The 15,322-nt window shown below is 48.3% G+C and overlaps 2 protein-coding genes across 2 annotated transcripts in view; one reads left to right on the top strand and one right to left on the bottom strand.

Annotated features, from left to right (window-relative positions):
- The window catches only part of LOC144161759 (receptor-type tyrosine-protein phosphatase T-like), a 31,828-nt gene that overhangs the window by 14,172 nt on the left and 2,334 nt on the right, over positions 1–15,322 (top strand). Inside the window, exons 4-7 of the mRNA XM_077692361.1 lie at positions 1,461–1,567; positions 3,431–3,611; positions 5,175–5,271; positions 6,726–7,038. Coding sequence (XP_077548487.1) covers positions 1,461–1,567; positions 3,431–3,611; positions 5,175–5,271; positions 6,726–7,038 — 698 coding nt within the window. The remainder of the gene's footprint in view (positions 1–1,460; positions 1,568–3,430; positions 3,612–5,174; positions 5,272–6,725; positions 7,039–15,322) is intronic.
- Positions 11,074–12,813, bottom strand: LOC144162198 (uncharacterized). The gene has a single exon (XM_077692670.1). The coding sequence runs from the start codon at positions 12,811–12,813 to the stop codon at positions 11,095–11,097; it is 1,719 nt and encodes a 572-aa protein (XP_077548796.1). The 3' UTR covers positions 11,074–11,094.

Below are 15,322 nucleotides of genomic sequence, written 5' to 3'. Positions count from 1 at the left end.
TATGGGCCCTAAGGGTTATAAATTGTGGCATTGACTCCAGGTTTATAAAGGAATACTGGATTTATCTTGAGGGTCGTCCACTGCAGCAGATGCCCCTGACGATATACTGGTAAGGTATCGGCCTTTCTATTTTTTTAGAGGCGATGCCCCTTAGCGTCTTGGGCTGTCAGCGTCTCCTGTGGTCATCGTCTCATGTAGTCACGGTACTGAAACACAGGGCACTCGCTTTTCAATGCCTCACGCTAGAACGTAACTCATACGAAAAATTGCGCCCACCTCCCCGCGAGGGGAGCCCTGTGTAGATGCGACGCATTGTGGGGTTCACTTGGTGTTTCCGTTTGATTGATTCTGAAATCGCGTGCAACGTGTCGGGAACGCGTATGATTATTATTGAAGCTCCGTCTCAGCAGCAGATGAATTGTGCCCACCAAAAGATAAATAAGCACGGCATATTATAATAACCAATACGCTGTTCTCAGACGGTCGTATTTAGATGCGAAGCATCTCATGATCGGGGCTGTGTCCCTCCCTCCCTCCTTCTCGTTGTTGTCCGCCGTCCGCACTCTACTGCGCATGCGCATCTCTTCAGCCCCGTCAGCGTTTGGGCTGACGTCAGCGCAGTCCACTATAAAAAGAAATAGTTAGGCGGCCCCGGTTTCGATCCCACGACCCCTGACCGCGACGGGAGGTACGTGGCGCTCTTCCCACTGCGCTACAAACCGAGACAGGACAACGCGCTACGAACGCGCCTTATGTCCTTCACTCATTCAAACTACGTCAAGAAGCTGCTGATACAACGAAGGCACGCGAAGCTGAACGTCAACGGAAATGACGAACTGAAAACTAATGGGAACTTCACTCGATCCCATGCCTGCTTCACATACTACTCAGGATTCCCCTACGGGAAGATGGTGTAATTTTTAAATCAAATCCTCTGATCAGCTCAGCTATAATTTTGGGTTTTGGAACCTACAAAAGTACTAAGTAAAAAAGACTGGAAAACTGCAAAGATAATTGCGACAAGCTTGAAAATAAACGAATGAAACAAAGGCACATGAAAACAACTGCAGGCAGTCATGCGTGAGATATGGGATAAAATGTAACTCATCTATATTGTCATCATTATCAGTCAGCTTGTGCACAGACACTACCCTTTATTCACTGCATTCATCCTTGTAAAGAGAAGCAGCTATTATGATATGGTATTTGCTTTAAAAAATGGCGAACATTAATCTTTAATACCGTACTGAAAAACATAACTACTACTAGTTTTTTTTCCTATTGAAACTCATAGTTTTAGAGAGGACATTTCAAATGATCAGTATTTAATAGTGCACTTTGACGCTTCTGGTGTAGTTTTGCCACACTGCGAGAACACTCGCGAGGACTAAAGACGTGATCATATTATATAGGCATTTCTTGTAAAACAAACGTGATTTTTGCCCTGTTCCCATCCTCAGTACCTGGGCCACCGTCTCAGGTTTATCAGGAGGGCCGACAAGAAACTGCCGTCGTTGTCGCCTGGAAGGAGCCAAGGCTGTCCAACGGTGTCATTCACGGCTATAAGGTGCGGATTTGAAGACTGACTTGCATGTGCATTCTGCTTAGCCAGCGGGCATCCTAAGAACAAAAAATAAATCTTTTGGACATTGTGCTTGGGTAAAAGAAAGAAGACATTTTTTTTGTGGCAGTAAAACTTAGCTTCTTTCAGCCAACCTGTCAGCTGTTTTATTATGGAACGTAAAAGCTTGATGTAGACGTTTTTGCTAGAAGCTGGTATGCAAGGTTCTGTGGTAAATGCTGTATTAAGATGTTGCTCTAACAAGTTAGAGGAAGCAGTGCGTGCAGAGGATCATTTAACACACTATGGAAGCAAAGGACTGGACCACTACTTTACACAACATTGGGTTCATGTCAAAGAACCTCAGGGAGTTCAAATCGATCCTCAGTTCTTGAACCTGAGCACACATCACAACCTTGGTGTAACTTCAGCACTTCAAATGCTCAGCTTTCCGGTTTTGTGTAACGCACTGAAATGACCTATTGTAATTGTGAGCTCACTGCCGCATTAGAAGGAGCGGTGTTCAAACTGCGTAACGTAGCATACCATGCATACCACGTGATTGCATTGAAGCATGCGACGTTTCTTATCAATTCCAATTCTTCTGTATGCCGGCATTGGCTAGTAACCTAAACACAACGGGACTGTTTGCATGCAGTCTACGCAGTCTACAGTTAAACCTGGATGTAACGGAGTTGACAAAAGTTCGCAATTTTTCGTTACATCCAGGTTTTTGTTGCATTCAAGTTTCGAGTTACGTATCGTGGGAATGAAGCAGAAAGAAAGCGAAAATGCTAGAAATCAGTGAAGGCGAACTCCACCCTAATGGATGTATTTTATAGCGAAAAACTGCGTAAGTTGCGCCTGCTGCTTTCGCACGAGCTTAGGCACTACACGGCGCTCGAAAGAAGCAAGGCTACCTACCCCCGTATTAGCAAACATAACTCAAGTATCACGTCTGCCGTTTGACACTTTTCAGCGTCTTAACGCGTTCCTCGAAACAAAATTATCTGAACGGGTGCCTTTTGCGAACCTGGTGATTTTTGCGGCACTCAAGATTGTTGAGAGGATGCGGTAGCACTCTTCTCTCTCGCCAGCAGAAAAGGCATTTAAAATTGTGCGCTTTTTATGAAAAGGCACAACTTTTCGTTTTCTAACAGCAGTAGTTATACCGACGAAGCGATACCACAGATAGAAGTGTCGACGTGCGACTACACGCCGACAGGACGACCTGGCACCTCAAAACGTAGTCTGGAACCGAAAACGCACTCACATGTGAAGCGCACTGTAGTTAGCGGTGCGGGTAAAAAAAAGAAACGTGAAGGGTAGTTATTCCTGCTACATTATGTGGTGTCAGGCCACGTAGCACTCCGTGTGTCAGGCTACACAAGCAGAACCAGAAGTGATTGCTTCCTTATCCGCGAGATGGTGCTGGACTCTTGGTTCATCATCATCCTCATGACGAGTTTCGTATTTAGGCTATATTAGGTGTTTTTATTGCTGCTGGTTTCTTACGGTGGTGCTAGAATGCGCTAAATTATTTCATTTACACGGTCGATTTGTGAGTAAAAGTGCAAAAACATGACTGATCAGCTCGCCGACTTCGTTACATCAAGGCTAACTGCGGCATAGAGGTCGCGAGCGTATGGGCTCCTACGGGGGTGCCAATGCGGAATTGAAACACTTCGTTAAATCCAGCAATTCGTTCCATTGATGTTCGTTACGGTCAGGTTTGACTGTATTTGTTGTTAGAATTTTTTGCTATTAACATTCAAAGCTGTTCTATTCACATTTGATCTCAACTGAAATTTTATTGTTTGCATTCCCCTTCTCTACATTCCTTTTTTTGTTGTTTTTTTGTCTAAGTAGGTCACTATGGTTAATCTAAACTCACCGGCGGCGGAAAACGTATCAAAAGTGGGACCAGAAGCAAGAAAGGTGCAATTTGATGGGCTGGAAGCTGGCACAGCGTACGTAGCGGAAGTGTCGGCAAGGACGTCAGCTGGTTACGGCAAGCCAGTGAACATCACAGTTTACACCAGGCCACGTGGTGAGAAGTCTTATTTCCACCCCGCATGCATCTTCTAGAGAATCATAATGCCACAAAATCGGCCATCATCTGTAGTCATGAGGCATTAAGACTATTACCTGCGAAAAAGTATATGCCCTCACACAGGGCAGGTCAAAAAACTATAAATGTGAAAGTTATACCACAAGTCACTACCGCATATCAGCACTGATTGTGAGGTGACGCTTTCATCACTGTATGGGCAGTGTACTGTAGATGAAGAGGCTAAGTCTCTTTCAGCACTACACCTGTAAAGGGGTCATGTTTCATTTGTGACATCTTTATGCTGACATTTAAGTTTGGAGAACCCCAGAAAAGCCACCCCTCAATTTCTTTCCTTCCTCTTGTTATCTGATGGACACAAATACTGCTCTTACACAATGTGGCATAGGAACGTTGCATTCAACATGAGTGATAAGCTTGTTAATCCAAAGGGTGCTAATGCAGAACCTCCAATAAATTTGACTTCGTCTTCGCAAGCCTTGTTCATTTGTTTTTAGGGCACAGCCCTTTGGCGGCCATCTCTGGGCTGAGCTGCGTCATCGTCTAACCGAGTGAACGATGTCAAGAACAACTGGGACCAGTTCGGACCAGCTAGGACCAGCAGCGCCCAGCTGGGAATTCGGCCATGAACCAGCTGGGACCAGCTACCATTTTGTCTAGGCGGAATAGGGAAAATAGCGAGTGAACGATGGCACTACCGAATAGTGAAAGAAAGCAAAGGAGGCGAGTGTCGTGAAAATGGGAGGGGAGGGCGGTTCTCCTTGGCGGCGCGAGCGCTCTCCGAAAGTGCGGTGGGGGAGTAGGGGGGCAGCGTGCTGTGCCCGCACAAGAGGCTCGTCTGCGCGATACTGGCGAAAACGTGAGGGGGGCGTGCGTTCCCTGCCTGAGACACGGGTTGCGGTCCCTTCCTGAGACGCACTGCGCCGCCGACGCAGAGGCTCATCATCGCTGCCGTCGAGAGAACCCACAAATGAGTGCTGTCTCAGCGCACTGCTGCTGCACCCAAATATCGCATTAGATAGCATCGTAATCGCCAGCCAATTTTTTTATCGATGACGAGACACCTAGATATTCTGACATAATTTGCGTTCATGCGAAATGAAATATAATGAGAATGAGCTCCTGAAGCGGCCATGCTTTAAAGATGTCCAGAAAAGTAGTGTCTCCTGACGCTATCGAGGCCATAGGGTGCCCCCCCCCACCCCGCACAGCCCGTTTCAAGTGACGTCCTCCCGCCTGAATTTTGTCAGTTCAGTGAGTGTTAACGGAGTCATTTCGCACTTAAAAATAAGTGTAGTGGAGGGGAAGAAGAAACTTTGCAGCAAAATTGTGATATTCCTATCATTCGTGAAAAAGCAACATTAGTGTGAGATATCCTTGATCAATGGTTGCACGAGTTTATTGACCGTGTTCAGAACGTGTTCCGGGACCCCTTTAACAATGCAGAAAGAGTTAAAATGATTGGCATGTAAGCAATTATACGTGTATTCTGTGCACAATAGGGGAGTGGCATCATGCCTACAATGTCCCTCTACCGTGCAGTCCCTGTGATCGAGACAAAGGCCGAGCTGAAGTCTGTCAGTGAGACAGCCATCACGCTGCAGCTGGCAGCACTTGGCGATCAGCCGGATGACATCGAGTAGGTTTCTTTCGGTGTCTATTTTCTTTTTATCAGTTACACGTCACTATATACAAGGCTCGGTGGGTCGGGCGCAAAGGCATGAAGATCAAAGTGTTTTTTTAACCTACTAACTTTGCGACTGCCCGACATTTTGCTTCTGAACCTGCATTAAAAGCAGAAAAATAGAATACATCTTTATTTGCTTGAAGCGTTCCTGCATTTAGCAACAAAGAGAACTGCAATAAATGTGAGCTGTAACTCAAAATGTTATGAGCTGCAAAAATGGAAGTGAAACGCTTTGCATCAATTGCCCAATAAGAGCCTAATCCCTTTCTTGTGTAAAATGGTTTGCTGCACAGACAGCAGCTGCCACTATGTTGCCAACATATTTCATTTGATTCGTGTGAAATTGCTGACAGCAATAAAATGTCTGTGTAAACCACTTAAACACGTGAACTAGGGCGAAAGAATTCTGCTCTGCTTTTTTTCTTTTTCTTTTTTAGTGGAATGTTGTAGATAATGCAAAATCCACTATTGATGAAACTCCTGTCACTTCATTTTCCGGGTAACAGAACACTGCCGGATCCCAAACATGAGGCGGAGATATATAGAAGGATAAGAATGGGGTGGAGTGCATACGACAGATATTCTCAGATAATGACTGGCAGCCTACCATTGTCCCTGAAAAAGAAAGTGTATGATAGCTGCATCTTACCGGTACTCACCTACGGGGCAGAAACTTGGAGGCTCACTAAGAGGGCTCAACTTAAATTGAAGACGACTCAGCGGGAAATGGAGCGGAAAATGATAGGTGTAACATTAAGGGACCAGAAGAGAGCGGAGTACGTCAAGGAACAAACGCTTGTTAAGGACATATTAGTAGAAATTAAGAAGAAATGGACGTGGGAGGGCATGTAATGCGAAGTCAAGATAACTGTTGGTCATTAAGGGTAACAGAGCGGATCCCTAGAGGAGGCAAGCGCTGCAGGGGGCGGCCGAAAGTTAGATAGGCAGATTTGATCAAGAAGTTTGCGTGGATATTTTGGTCGCAGTTAGCCCAGGACCGCGGTAATTGGAGATTAATGGGAGAAGCCGTTACCCTGCAGTGGGCGCAGATAGGCTGGTGATGATGATGATGATGAAGTATGATTTCCCTAGTGTAAAGTTTTTCCCACTCCTGAGTTCCCAAAATTCTTGCATCGATATTTCAGTTTTGTCAAATTACAACGCTGAACTTGTTCCGCATGACTGAATTGCATTTATTACCGGCTAAAACAATGTAAAAGTTTGGGCTGGCTGGTTCATATTCAAGAATAGCAACAGCGCAAAGGACGGGACAAGGAAGAACAACAGAGCGGAGCGCTTTTGAACCACAGGACCGCGTTTCGTCCTGTTGTTCTTCCTTGTCCCGTCCTTTGTGTTGTTTTAGCTATGCTTACCGGCTATTTACGTGCTTTTCTACCATATTGCAGGGCTTACTATGTGCTGGTACAGAGGCACGATGACCGCAAGAACCGTACCAGGCGGTCGGCCGGTGATTCCAGCGAGGCCAGTGTTGGCGATAGCGCCCTTTACGAGTGGACCGGTGGCACGCCGGACTACAACGAGTCGGTGGCCATGAATCTCTCGTTCTACATGGCAGCTAAGCTGACTCCTGATGAAGTGAAGAGTCAGGGAGAGTTCACCGTGGGCGACGGCCGCTACTACGGGGGCTACTACAACGCGCCGCTCATTCCGGAGGCTACGTACAGCGTGGGGCTGGCAGCCGAAGTGAACTTCCAAGGAGTAAGTGTGTCTTGCGTGGGGCGGAAGTGACTGGGCCTATATTAGTGGCTGAACACTGCAGTACAGCCACGATTTATTGAACGCGTTGACGTGAACTTACCCGATTCAGTCATATCCAACCCACCAAACCCCCACCCAGCCTACTCTTACCTAACTTAACCTCACCTAACTTCTCCCTTCGCCTTAAGGGGGCCATGAAGACAAAATACAAGTTTGTTTCATTCGAAAGATTTCATGTTTTTTGGTTTGGTGCCCCCAGCTCTTGTTCGGAAGCAAAAGATGCTTTATTCACTGACAAATTATTGAACTTAGATTAAAACTTCGATTTTCCCGCTAAATCGTGTGTTTTCATGACCTCTGCACTGATGTCATATGAGGTGGGGAGCCTTGTTTACCGTTAGTCAACCTAGATGGCGCCACCATCCCGGGGCTGACCGTTTTCGGCCTTTGCTTTGTTTTTGACCGTATTTGTACCTCGCTTGTTTTTGTTGAGGTATAAAATAACTGTTTCGTGAAACAGTGTGTTCGCTCGAGAAATATATCACGTAAGACACTGTCGCTTGCGCCAATCGGGCAGGGGCCTCTGAGACAACCACAAAAAGAGCCGCAGTGCTGTGCAGCTAAAATAGCATAGTGCGCGCAGTACCGACAGCAGTACCCATCGGTACTTCTATGTCTACGTGCACTTGCATAACTTTCCACTGTTTGCACTTCCACTCTTATGACTATAAAAGACTGTGGGCTAAACGCAAGTGCAAATAGGGCGTTCGGCAAACTTATAAGCGCGGCTAATTTGCGTTTCGTTTTGCAGGCCTCAGCCAACCAAAGAGTTGTCACATATGACATCATAGGTTCTGTTGCCGGAAATGAGCTGGTGGGTCGTATGGTCACTCCCTTTGCTCCTAATTATTTAGCATATTTGAGCGAAGTTTACGTTGAAAGTGAGGTCAGTATGATTCTATCTAGGCAACCTTCCGAATGAACCAAACTTGTGTTTTGTCTGCATGGCCCCTCTTGAACCCCCCGTGTGGGGTATGTTAATCAACATCACAATCATCATCATCGTGTACATAATCGCGTGAAAGCTCAGAACCCCGTTTCGGTCAGCCATGACACCGAACCCTACTGCTGGTGTCCTCTTGCCCTAACATTTGGTGCCGAAACGCGGAAGGAGGGTCAGGGACTGATGGGGAGAGCAGCAGGGATGCTAGTGGCTTCGGGAAAGTCCGACCCGGACCGTTTACCGCCGACTCACCCTGAGCCACCAGTCACCATGGCTGACAGCGACCGCATACCGACTCCCTCGAAGGCACCGACGCCAACACCGGCGTTCCTACCGCCGGCCTCGAGGGACCTGCGACTAACCAGACACGGCCGACACCGGGCGTGGCCATCCCCGGTGCACCGACAAAAAACCGACCGCAACTCGTCCACCCACGCAGACAAACCACGTAACGACCAGTCCACCATGCTTGGCACCAAGAGTACCGCTACCGAAGAGCAAGCTGGTGAGCTGCACGCTGTGTGTTTTTTGCGAAACAATGCCCGTGCAGAATTCGTAGCTACTCTTACCGGTATTGACGGAATCACTAATCCGCTACCAGATGTCTGGAAACTTGAAATGAGCCTGGAAAATCTCAAACGTAAACGGATAAACCTACCGAAATTGGATTCGGACATAATAGACCTAGTCGACGACGAACTAGAGGAGGAAGTAGAACAGGCTGAGTTACACACCGATAGCTTTCACAGCACAAAAGCATTCTTTACGCATTACATAACCTGCCGAAAGTAGGGAATGCTGCCTGAGGTAAAATGAATTACGCTACAATACCGAATCGCCAAACTTGACTACTATCCTACAAGTTCACGGACAAGAGATCCGCACGTAATTTGTACCGGTACCACGAGTGCATTTCTGTACCAGCCGACGCAACACGAGACTGCAACAGGGGACAGCAAGAACTTGACTTTGATAGCGGAACTTCGGGACACGCCAGCGCACTCTGTCGAACTGAATATAGCGCGAGTTCCCGAAGAAACTCGAATTGAGAAGCAAGCCCATGCGATGGAGTACAACCTCGTTGCAGACGTTATGCAGGATAAAGCCTTTCGGAAACTTTTTGAAATTCTACCGACAAGTGCGTGCAACTACCCGCCAGCACCTCAAGCGTTCCACGGAGCTAGGCTTTATTGGTATGCCCAGAAACCACGGCGTGCACGCATGCATGACGCTCGCCCATGATGACATGGCTACGGGCGGGCAGGGCTCGTCTCTGAGGAAACGTCTTCAGCCCGGAAGTTCCTTGCGGTTGAATTTTGTCCACACCGTTACCGCATGGCAAACATTTCCAAAGGGCAACATACAGACGCGGGAACAGGTAAACCGCCGTTACAGTCACCGCCTACTTCTGAAGACGAGCCGCCTAACAAGAACGGTCAAGATTGACAGCAAATTTCGAAAGGCCGTATTTCCGTCTCCTGGAGCCATGCACTATCGACGTCGAACGCTTGAAAACTCGCAGGATCATAACGGCAATACCAGTAGAAATCCTCTCCTTGGTGGCATCATTACGACGCTCGACGCTTCTCAAACTGCAACGAAGGTTGAGGCAGCGATGGAAGAGAAAAGGTAGAAGGCCAACGAGTATCACGGGACCCGTACCGACTTGGACAAATACAACAAAATGTTATTACTGCGGATTTATTGCCCATTAAATCATTGCCTCGTGGTGACAGTACCGTTGGGAAGCCTTTCGAGCCGACAAGATTCAGCTACCTTTGGGGACGGCGAGCCTTCATCAGAGCCAGCCGTGCCTAAGCACCCAGAAGCATTTCCTGCTTCCATTTACCGAGCAACAACATTCACGAACTTTCTACTACTCTGCGAGCCTGGCGGGCGGGCTGCTAAGCGGGCTGCGAAGGCTGTGAGTCGACCAGCGAAAAGGTCGCCAAAATCCACTTCTCCAACCCAAACTGGCACTGCTGGCAGCCGGAGCTTTCGTGCAAATCTTCGGGAAAGCTGTTGGATTTGCTGGGCTGGCATTGTTTCATCAAGGACTTGCTATATAGAATACGGATACGCACAACAGCCTCCAACGCTGACGCATTATCGAGACGCAATGGCAGCCAAATTGTTCCGGACTGCCAGCAAGATTGCCGTCGCTGCGCGATTTTCCCGCCACCCTTTACGGCATGCGCATATTTCGGCTGCTGGAGTATGTTGATTTCCCCGTTGGGGTATGTGCATAGACATCCCAATCATCATCATCGGGTACATAATCGTCTGATAAAAGCTCAGGACCCCGTTCGGGTCAGCCATGACACCGAACCCTGCTGCCTGTATCCTCTTGCCCTAACAGCCCCTTCAACTGTTTTGTTACCGCGCCTATTCAAAATCATTCAATTTGACCAATACCTTGGGAGCCCGTTTTCATAACGTTCTAGGCGTTGCTGGAACAAGTAAAGCTATTTCGAGTTAGCTCAGAAAATGCCCTTTCAAAATCAGTTTTGTTTTCATTTTTGCAACAAAGATGAACTTTTTGACACGCATTTGAATCACGTGGATGAGAAAAAGAGGCCTGGTGATCGCATGTCACTGCTACCAAACACGAATGCGGGCCTGTCGTAATTACTCTGTATCGGCGTTTGATTTTTGTTATCAGGGCACCAATGGTGAATAAGAAAATGGTTTTCACTCGTCAGGTTCGCACTCATCACAAAGTTCCCAATCATCAACCACGCAGTTCCGATTTCAACTTCAAGCAGGTATTTCCGCATCGCGTGCTTGCCAAATACTGTGATGGCCATAAATGCAACGTGGGGCATTGACACGATGTTTTTATGTTAAGTGGGGGCAAATTGGTGCCTGTGATAATGTCAAGACGCCAGATTTGTTCCAGGGAACCACCCAAAATTGCACAATTTGAAATGAGGGTAGGGCTTCACCGCATAGCCCAAGCACCACGCATGAGAGAGAGAGAGAGAAATAAACGTTTATTTGCTGAAAAGACTAGCCAGGACTTGATCCTTGCCGGTCCGAGGCGGTAGGTCTCCTCAGTCCAGGAAACCTCTGGCGGTGGCTGCCGTCTTCGCCCGGTTCACCAGATTCTTCTGGTTCTCCGGATCCTCGTAGACGAGCAGTGCCTCCCACTTTTCAGCGATGTCGTGGTCACCGGTGGTATGGGCGCTTGCAATATCTTGTGGTGCGGCAGTCAGGGTTGTTGAGGATGCTCGGCTATCCACAGGTGGGTCTGGACGGCGGTCATCGCAAGGGCACTCCAGGATCATGTGTGCCAAGGTGTCGGGTATGTCGCAGTAAGGGGAGAGATATGAAAATTGCGTGGGGTAGATGCGGTTCATGATTATTCCGTGTGTGTACGTGTTTGTTTGGAGCCGACGAAAGATTACGCTCTCTTCCTTGGTGAGGTCGGGGTGTGGTGGGGGATATCTCCTCCGCTCAAGTCGGTAGTGCTGAAGTATGGCCCTGTAGGTGATGGGTACGTCTGCTGCGCCCGTTGCAGCACGAATGTTGGGTGGCAGGAAGGCCTGGCTGGCGTGCTCTCGGGCTGCAGCGTGCGCTGCTTCGTTTCCCGCCATCCCTTCATGCCCCGGGATCCAGGTGACGTAGGTGTCAGGAAGTTGGGGGCGCGTCTTTAAGATATTAAGAGCCGTCGCGGACACGCGTCCTTTCTGGAAGTTCCGACATGCCGCTTGGGAGTCGGTGAATATCAGTGCTCGGTCGCTGCAGGACGTCATTGCCAAGGCGATGGTTGCTTCTTCTGCAGTTTCGGGGTTACGAGCCGGTATTGTTGCCGACGTCAATTCCCTGCCTCGTGGGTCCGTGATGCTTATTGCGAAAGCAGTGTGGTCTGGATATCGAGCAGCGTCTGTGTATCTGGTGTTAGGATCCTTTTCATATTTTCGGAGGAGTGCCTTTGATCTTGCCTGTCTTCTTTCTTTGTGGTAAGTGGGATGCATGTTACGTGGTATGCGTGCTATACAGATGGTCTCTCGGAGTTCCGATGGTAGCCTCGCTTTTTGGTCGGTGTCCGCGATGTAGGTTTCACTGTAGTTGAGGAAACGGAGTACTGCTCTGCCTGTAGGAGTGAGCTTGAGGCGTTCGAGTTGGCTGGCTTTGTGGGCTTCGACCATCTCCTCCCACGTATTATGTACGCCTAATTTAAGGAGCTTGTCGGTGGATGCCATGAAAGGAAGGCCTAGAGCAGTTTTGGTTGCTTTCCTAATAATTATGTCCAATTTGTTTATTTCAGCGTTTTTTAAGGCTAAGTATGGGGTGCCATACGTGATCCTACTGGTTATTAATGCTTGAATGATCCGCAAGGTGTCGTGTTCTTTGAGCCCCCTTCGTTGATTCGCGATTCTTTTAACGAGGTGGGTGACTTGTGTCACAGTTTGTTGTAGCTTGGGAAGATGAGCTGCACCCGATCCATCCTTGTGTATGGTCAGACCTAGTACACGAAGGGAGTTGACCCTGGGAATTTCCACTCCATAAAGAGTGACGCTGGGATCCGGATCATGAAGTTTAGGTGGTCGTCCTCGAGTTCGAGCCTTCAGCACGAGAAGTTCGGATTTCTCCGGAGCACACTGGAGACCGCAAGAGTCCAAGTAGTTTACTATCACGTCGATAGCCTCCTGCAGGGCGTCCTGTTGTCTTCCAGTTGTAGGCGCTCTCATCCACAGCGTGAGGTCGTCTGTGTAAAGAGCATGCCTCAGTCCTTCGATAGTTTGAAGTTTCTTTGGCAGGTGCAGCATGGCGATGTTAAAAAGCAGCGGGGAGAAAACTGAACCTTGAGGCGTGCCTTTGTTTGGTAGGTGGAATTTTGCGCCTCGAAGGTTGCCGATGCCCACCGTTGCCGTGCGATTCGTGAGAAAGTTTTGAACATAATTGTAAGCTTGGGGCCGCAATTGGTACTTTGCAGATTTTCGAGGATCTTTTCATGCTTGACATTGTCAAAAGCGCCCTTGACGTCGATAGCAAGTATACAGGACTTGTGATGGCGATCCAAGCGGTCTATGATGTCCTCCTTCAGAAGCAGAAGGATGTCTTGGGTAGACAAATGCTGTCGGAACCCAAACATTGTGTCCGGTATGTACCCGTTGTCCTCGAGATATGGCGTGAGCCGATCGTGGACCATGTGCTCAAGAAGTTTACCCGCGCAGGAAGTCAGTGATATAGGGCGAAGATTCTCAATACGTAGAGGCTTGTTTGGCTTAGAAATCATTGTCACATCCGAGTGCTTCCACGTTGCCGGTAGTTCGCCTGTTTCCCAACATACGTTAAAATAGTCTAGGAGCGCTTCTGTTGCGTTTGGAGGTAGGTTACGGAGGAGCTTATTGGTAATCTTGTCTTTGCCGGGCGAAGTATTCCTTGTGAGTTTGGCCAGGGCTGCCTCCATTTCAGCTTTTGTGAAGGGTCTATCGAGGTCGGGATTATGTTGGCCGCGGTACGGATCAGTACTTGTCGGACTCGATGGGATGTCACCGGCAAACTTGCGTTGAATCTCATCTAGTATGTCTTGTTGGGTGCCTGCGTATGAATGGACGATTTTTTGAAGGTCTTGCTTTTGCTGCATTTTTGTCCATGTAGTCGCCAGAAGGCCTCGTAAAATATGCCAGGTCCTTTTTGTGCTGAGGGTGCCCTGAAGTTGGTCACATGCCTTGTCCCAATTTTGCCGGTAGAGGAGGGCGCCATATTCTTCGGCTTTCTTAGTGATGGCGGCGATTTTCAGCTTGAGTTTTCTGTTGTGCTTTTGTCTTTTCCACCGTTTGAGGAGGCTTCTTCTTGCTTCCCAAAGGTGGGAAAGGTGTAGGTCAACAGCGGGAATATCTGTGTTCAGTTGAATTATTTTTGTGTGCTCCCCCGCTTTTTCAAGTATCTTAGAAAGCCATTTGTCAATTTCTTCGATGTTTCCAGGATTGACGTCGGTAGGGAAGGCTTTCCAATCTGTGATCTTTGCTGTCCCGGACTGAATGGTTCTTTTTCGGTGGCTTATCTCGAGTTGTAGGATGTGATGCTCACTTCCTAACGTCTCCTCCAGTCGGGTCCACTCTGCCTGGTGGATGCCGTGGGTAAAGGTGAGGTCGGGATTAGTGTCTCTGGAGACGCTGTTGCTTACTCGGGCTAGTTGCAGCGGATCGTTCCAGAGACTTAAATTGTGAGATTGGGCGGCGTCATGTATGCGGGTCCCTTTCTTAGTTGTTGACGGGTACCCCCACACCATGTGAGGAGCATTAAAATCGCCCGCGATCACGACTTTGTGCCCTTTCGTGATGTTCCTGATTTTCCTTATAAATTGCTCGAAGTTCGCCAGTTGGTCTCGAGGGGGGCTGTAGACGCTTAAAATGAAGAGGCTTTGCTGAGTCTTTCTGCCAGGTAAGATTTCGACAAGTGTATGGTCCACGTTGGTGTCCATGATTTCGTGCAATTGGGCGGTAAGGGTCTTTTTAGTCAGGACTGCGGTGCGCTCTGTTCTGCTGAAGGCGTTATATCCTTGAAGGCGAATGTTAGTGCTGTACGTTTCCTGGAGGGCTATCGCATCTGGTTCATCTTGTTTAGTGAGTTCTAGGAGGTTAGGGATTTTGCGCCTGATAGATCTACAGTTCCATTGCCAGATTTTGGTTTGAAAGTCGTCTGTGGTGCCGTTAGTTTGGACTGCCATCTTCGATAGATTCAATGTCAGAGAGCTCTTCTCGACTTAATGAGCAAGAACGGGAAGCGTCATGGCTATCTTTTCGTGCCTTTTTCCGCGCCGCAACTATAGGGCTGAGGATTGAGTCGAGCGTCGTTTTGGTGATGTAGTTCTTCCTGGCGTATGCGACGAAGTTGTCAAAGATTACCGTGTTGTGGGATGCTTGCTCCGCAAAAGGCGCTATGGCTTTCTGGATTTCTGCCGCGACGACCTGCTGTATGTTTGCCATGATCCTCTGTTCAAGTGCGGCTATTCTGTCTTCAGTTAGCTGAATGACTCGCTCCTCTGTGAGTAGCACTTGTTGTGGAGGGCGTTTAGCAGCTTCTTGCTCTCGACAGCGCTGGAGCAGCTTGTCAATGAGTGTTTGCTGGCTTTGGATCTTCATCTCTAAGGCTTTGATGGCAGCTTTATCTTCGGAGCTTCTTCCAGATTCGCTTGCCACATTGGCGTAGCTTACTCTCTTTTGGGATGGAGCTCGCGAGCCGGATCGAGATTGCGGATGCGCTCTGGATCTGTCTCTGCTTCTTCTCTGCGCGTTGTTATTGCTGTTATTTGAAGTGGTGCTGTTGGCT

The sequence above is a fragment of the Haemaphysalis longicornis genome, unplaced genomic scaffold, assembly GCF_048455015.1.
Source record: "Haemaphysalis longicornis isolate Haplotype H1 unplaced genomic scaffold, Haemaphysalis longicornis Haplotype H1 scaffold_12, whole genome shotgun sequence".
In the NCBI taxonomy this organism is placed as follows: domain Eukaryota; kingdom Metazoa; phylum Arthropoda; class Arachnida; order Ixodida; family Ixodidae; genus Haemaphysalis; species Haemaphysalis longicornis.
Note: the sequence above shows the minus strand (reverse complement) of the source record. Positions and strands in the feature narration are given on the sequence as shown.

Coding starts and splice junctions, on each gene's coding strand:
- LOC144162198 (XM_077692670.1), bottom strand. CDS start 12,813: ATGCTGCACCTGCCAAAGAAACTTCAAACTATCGAAGGACTGAGGCAT.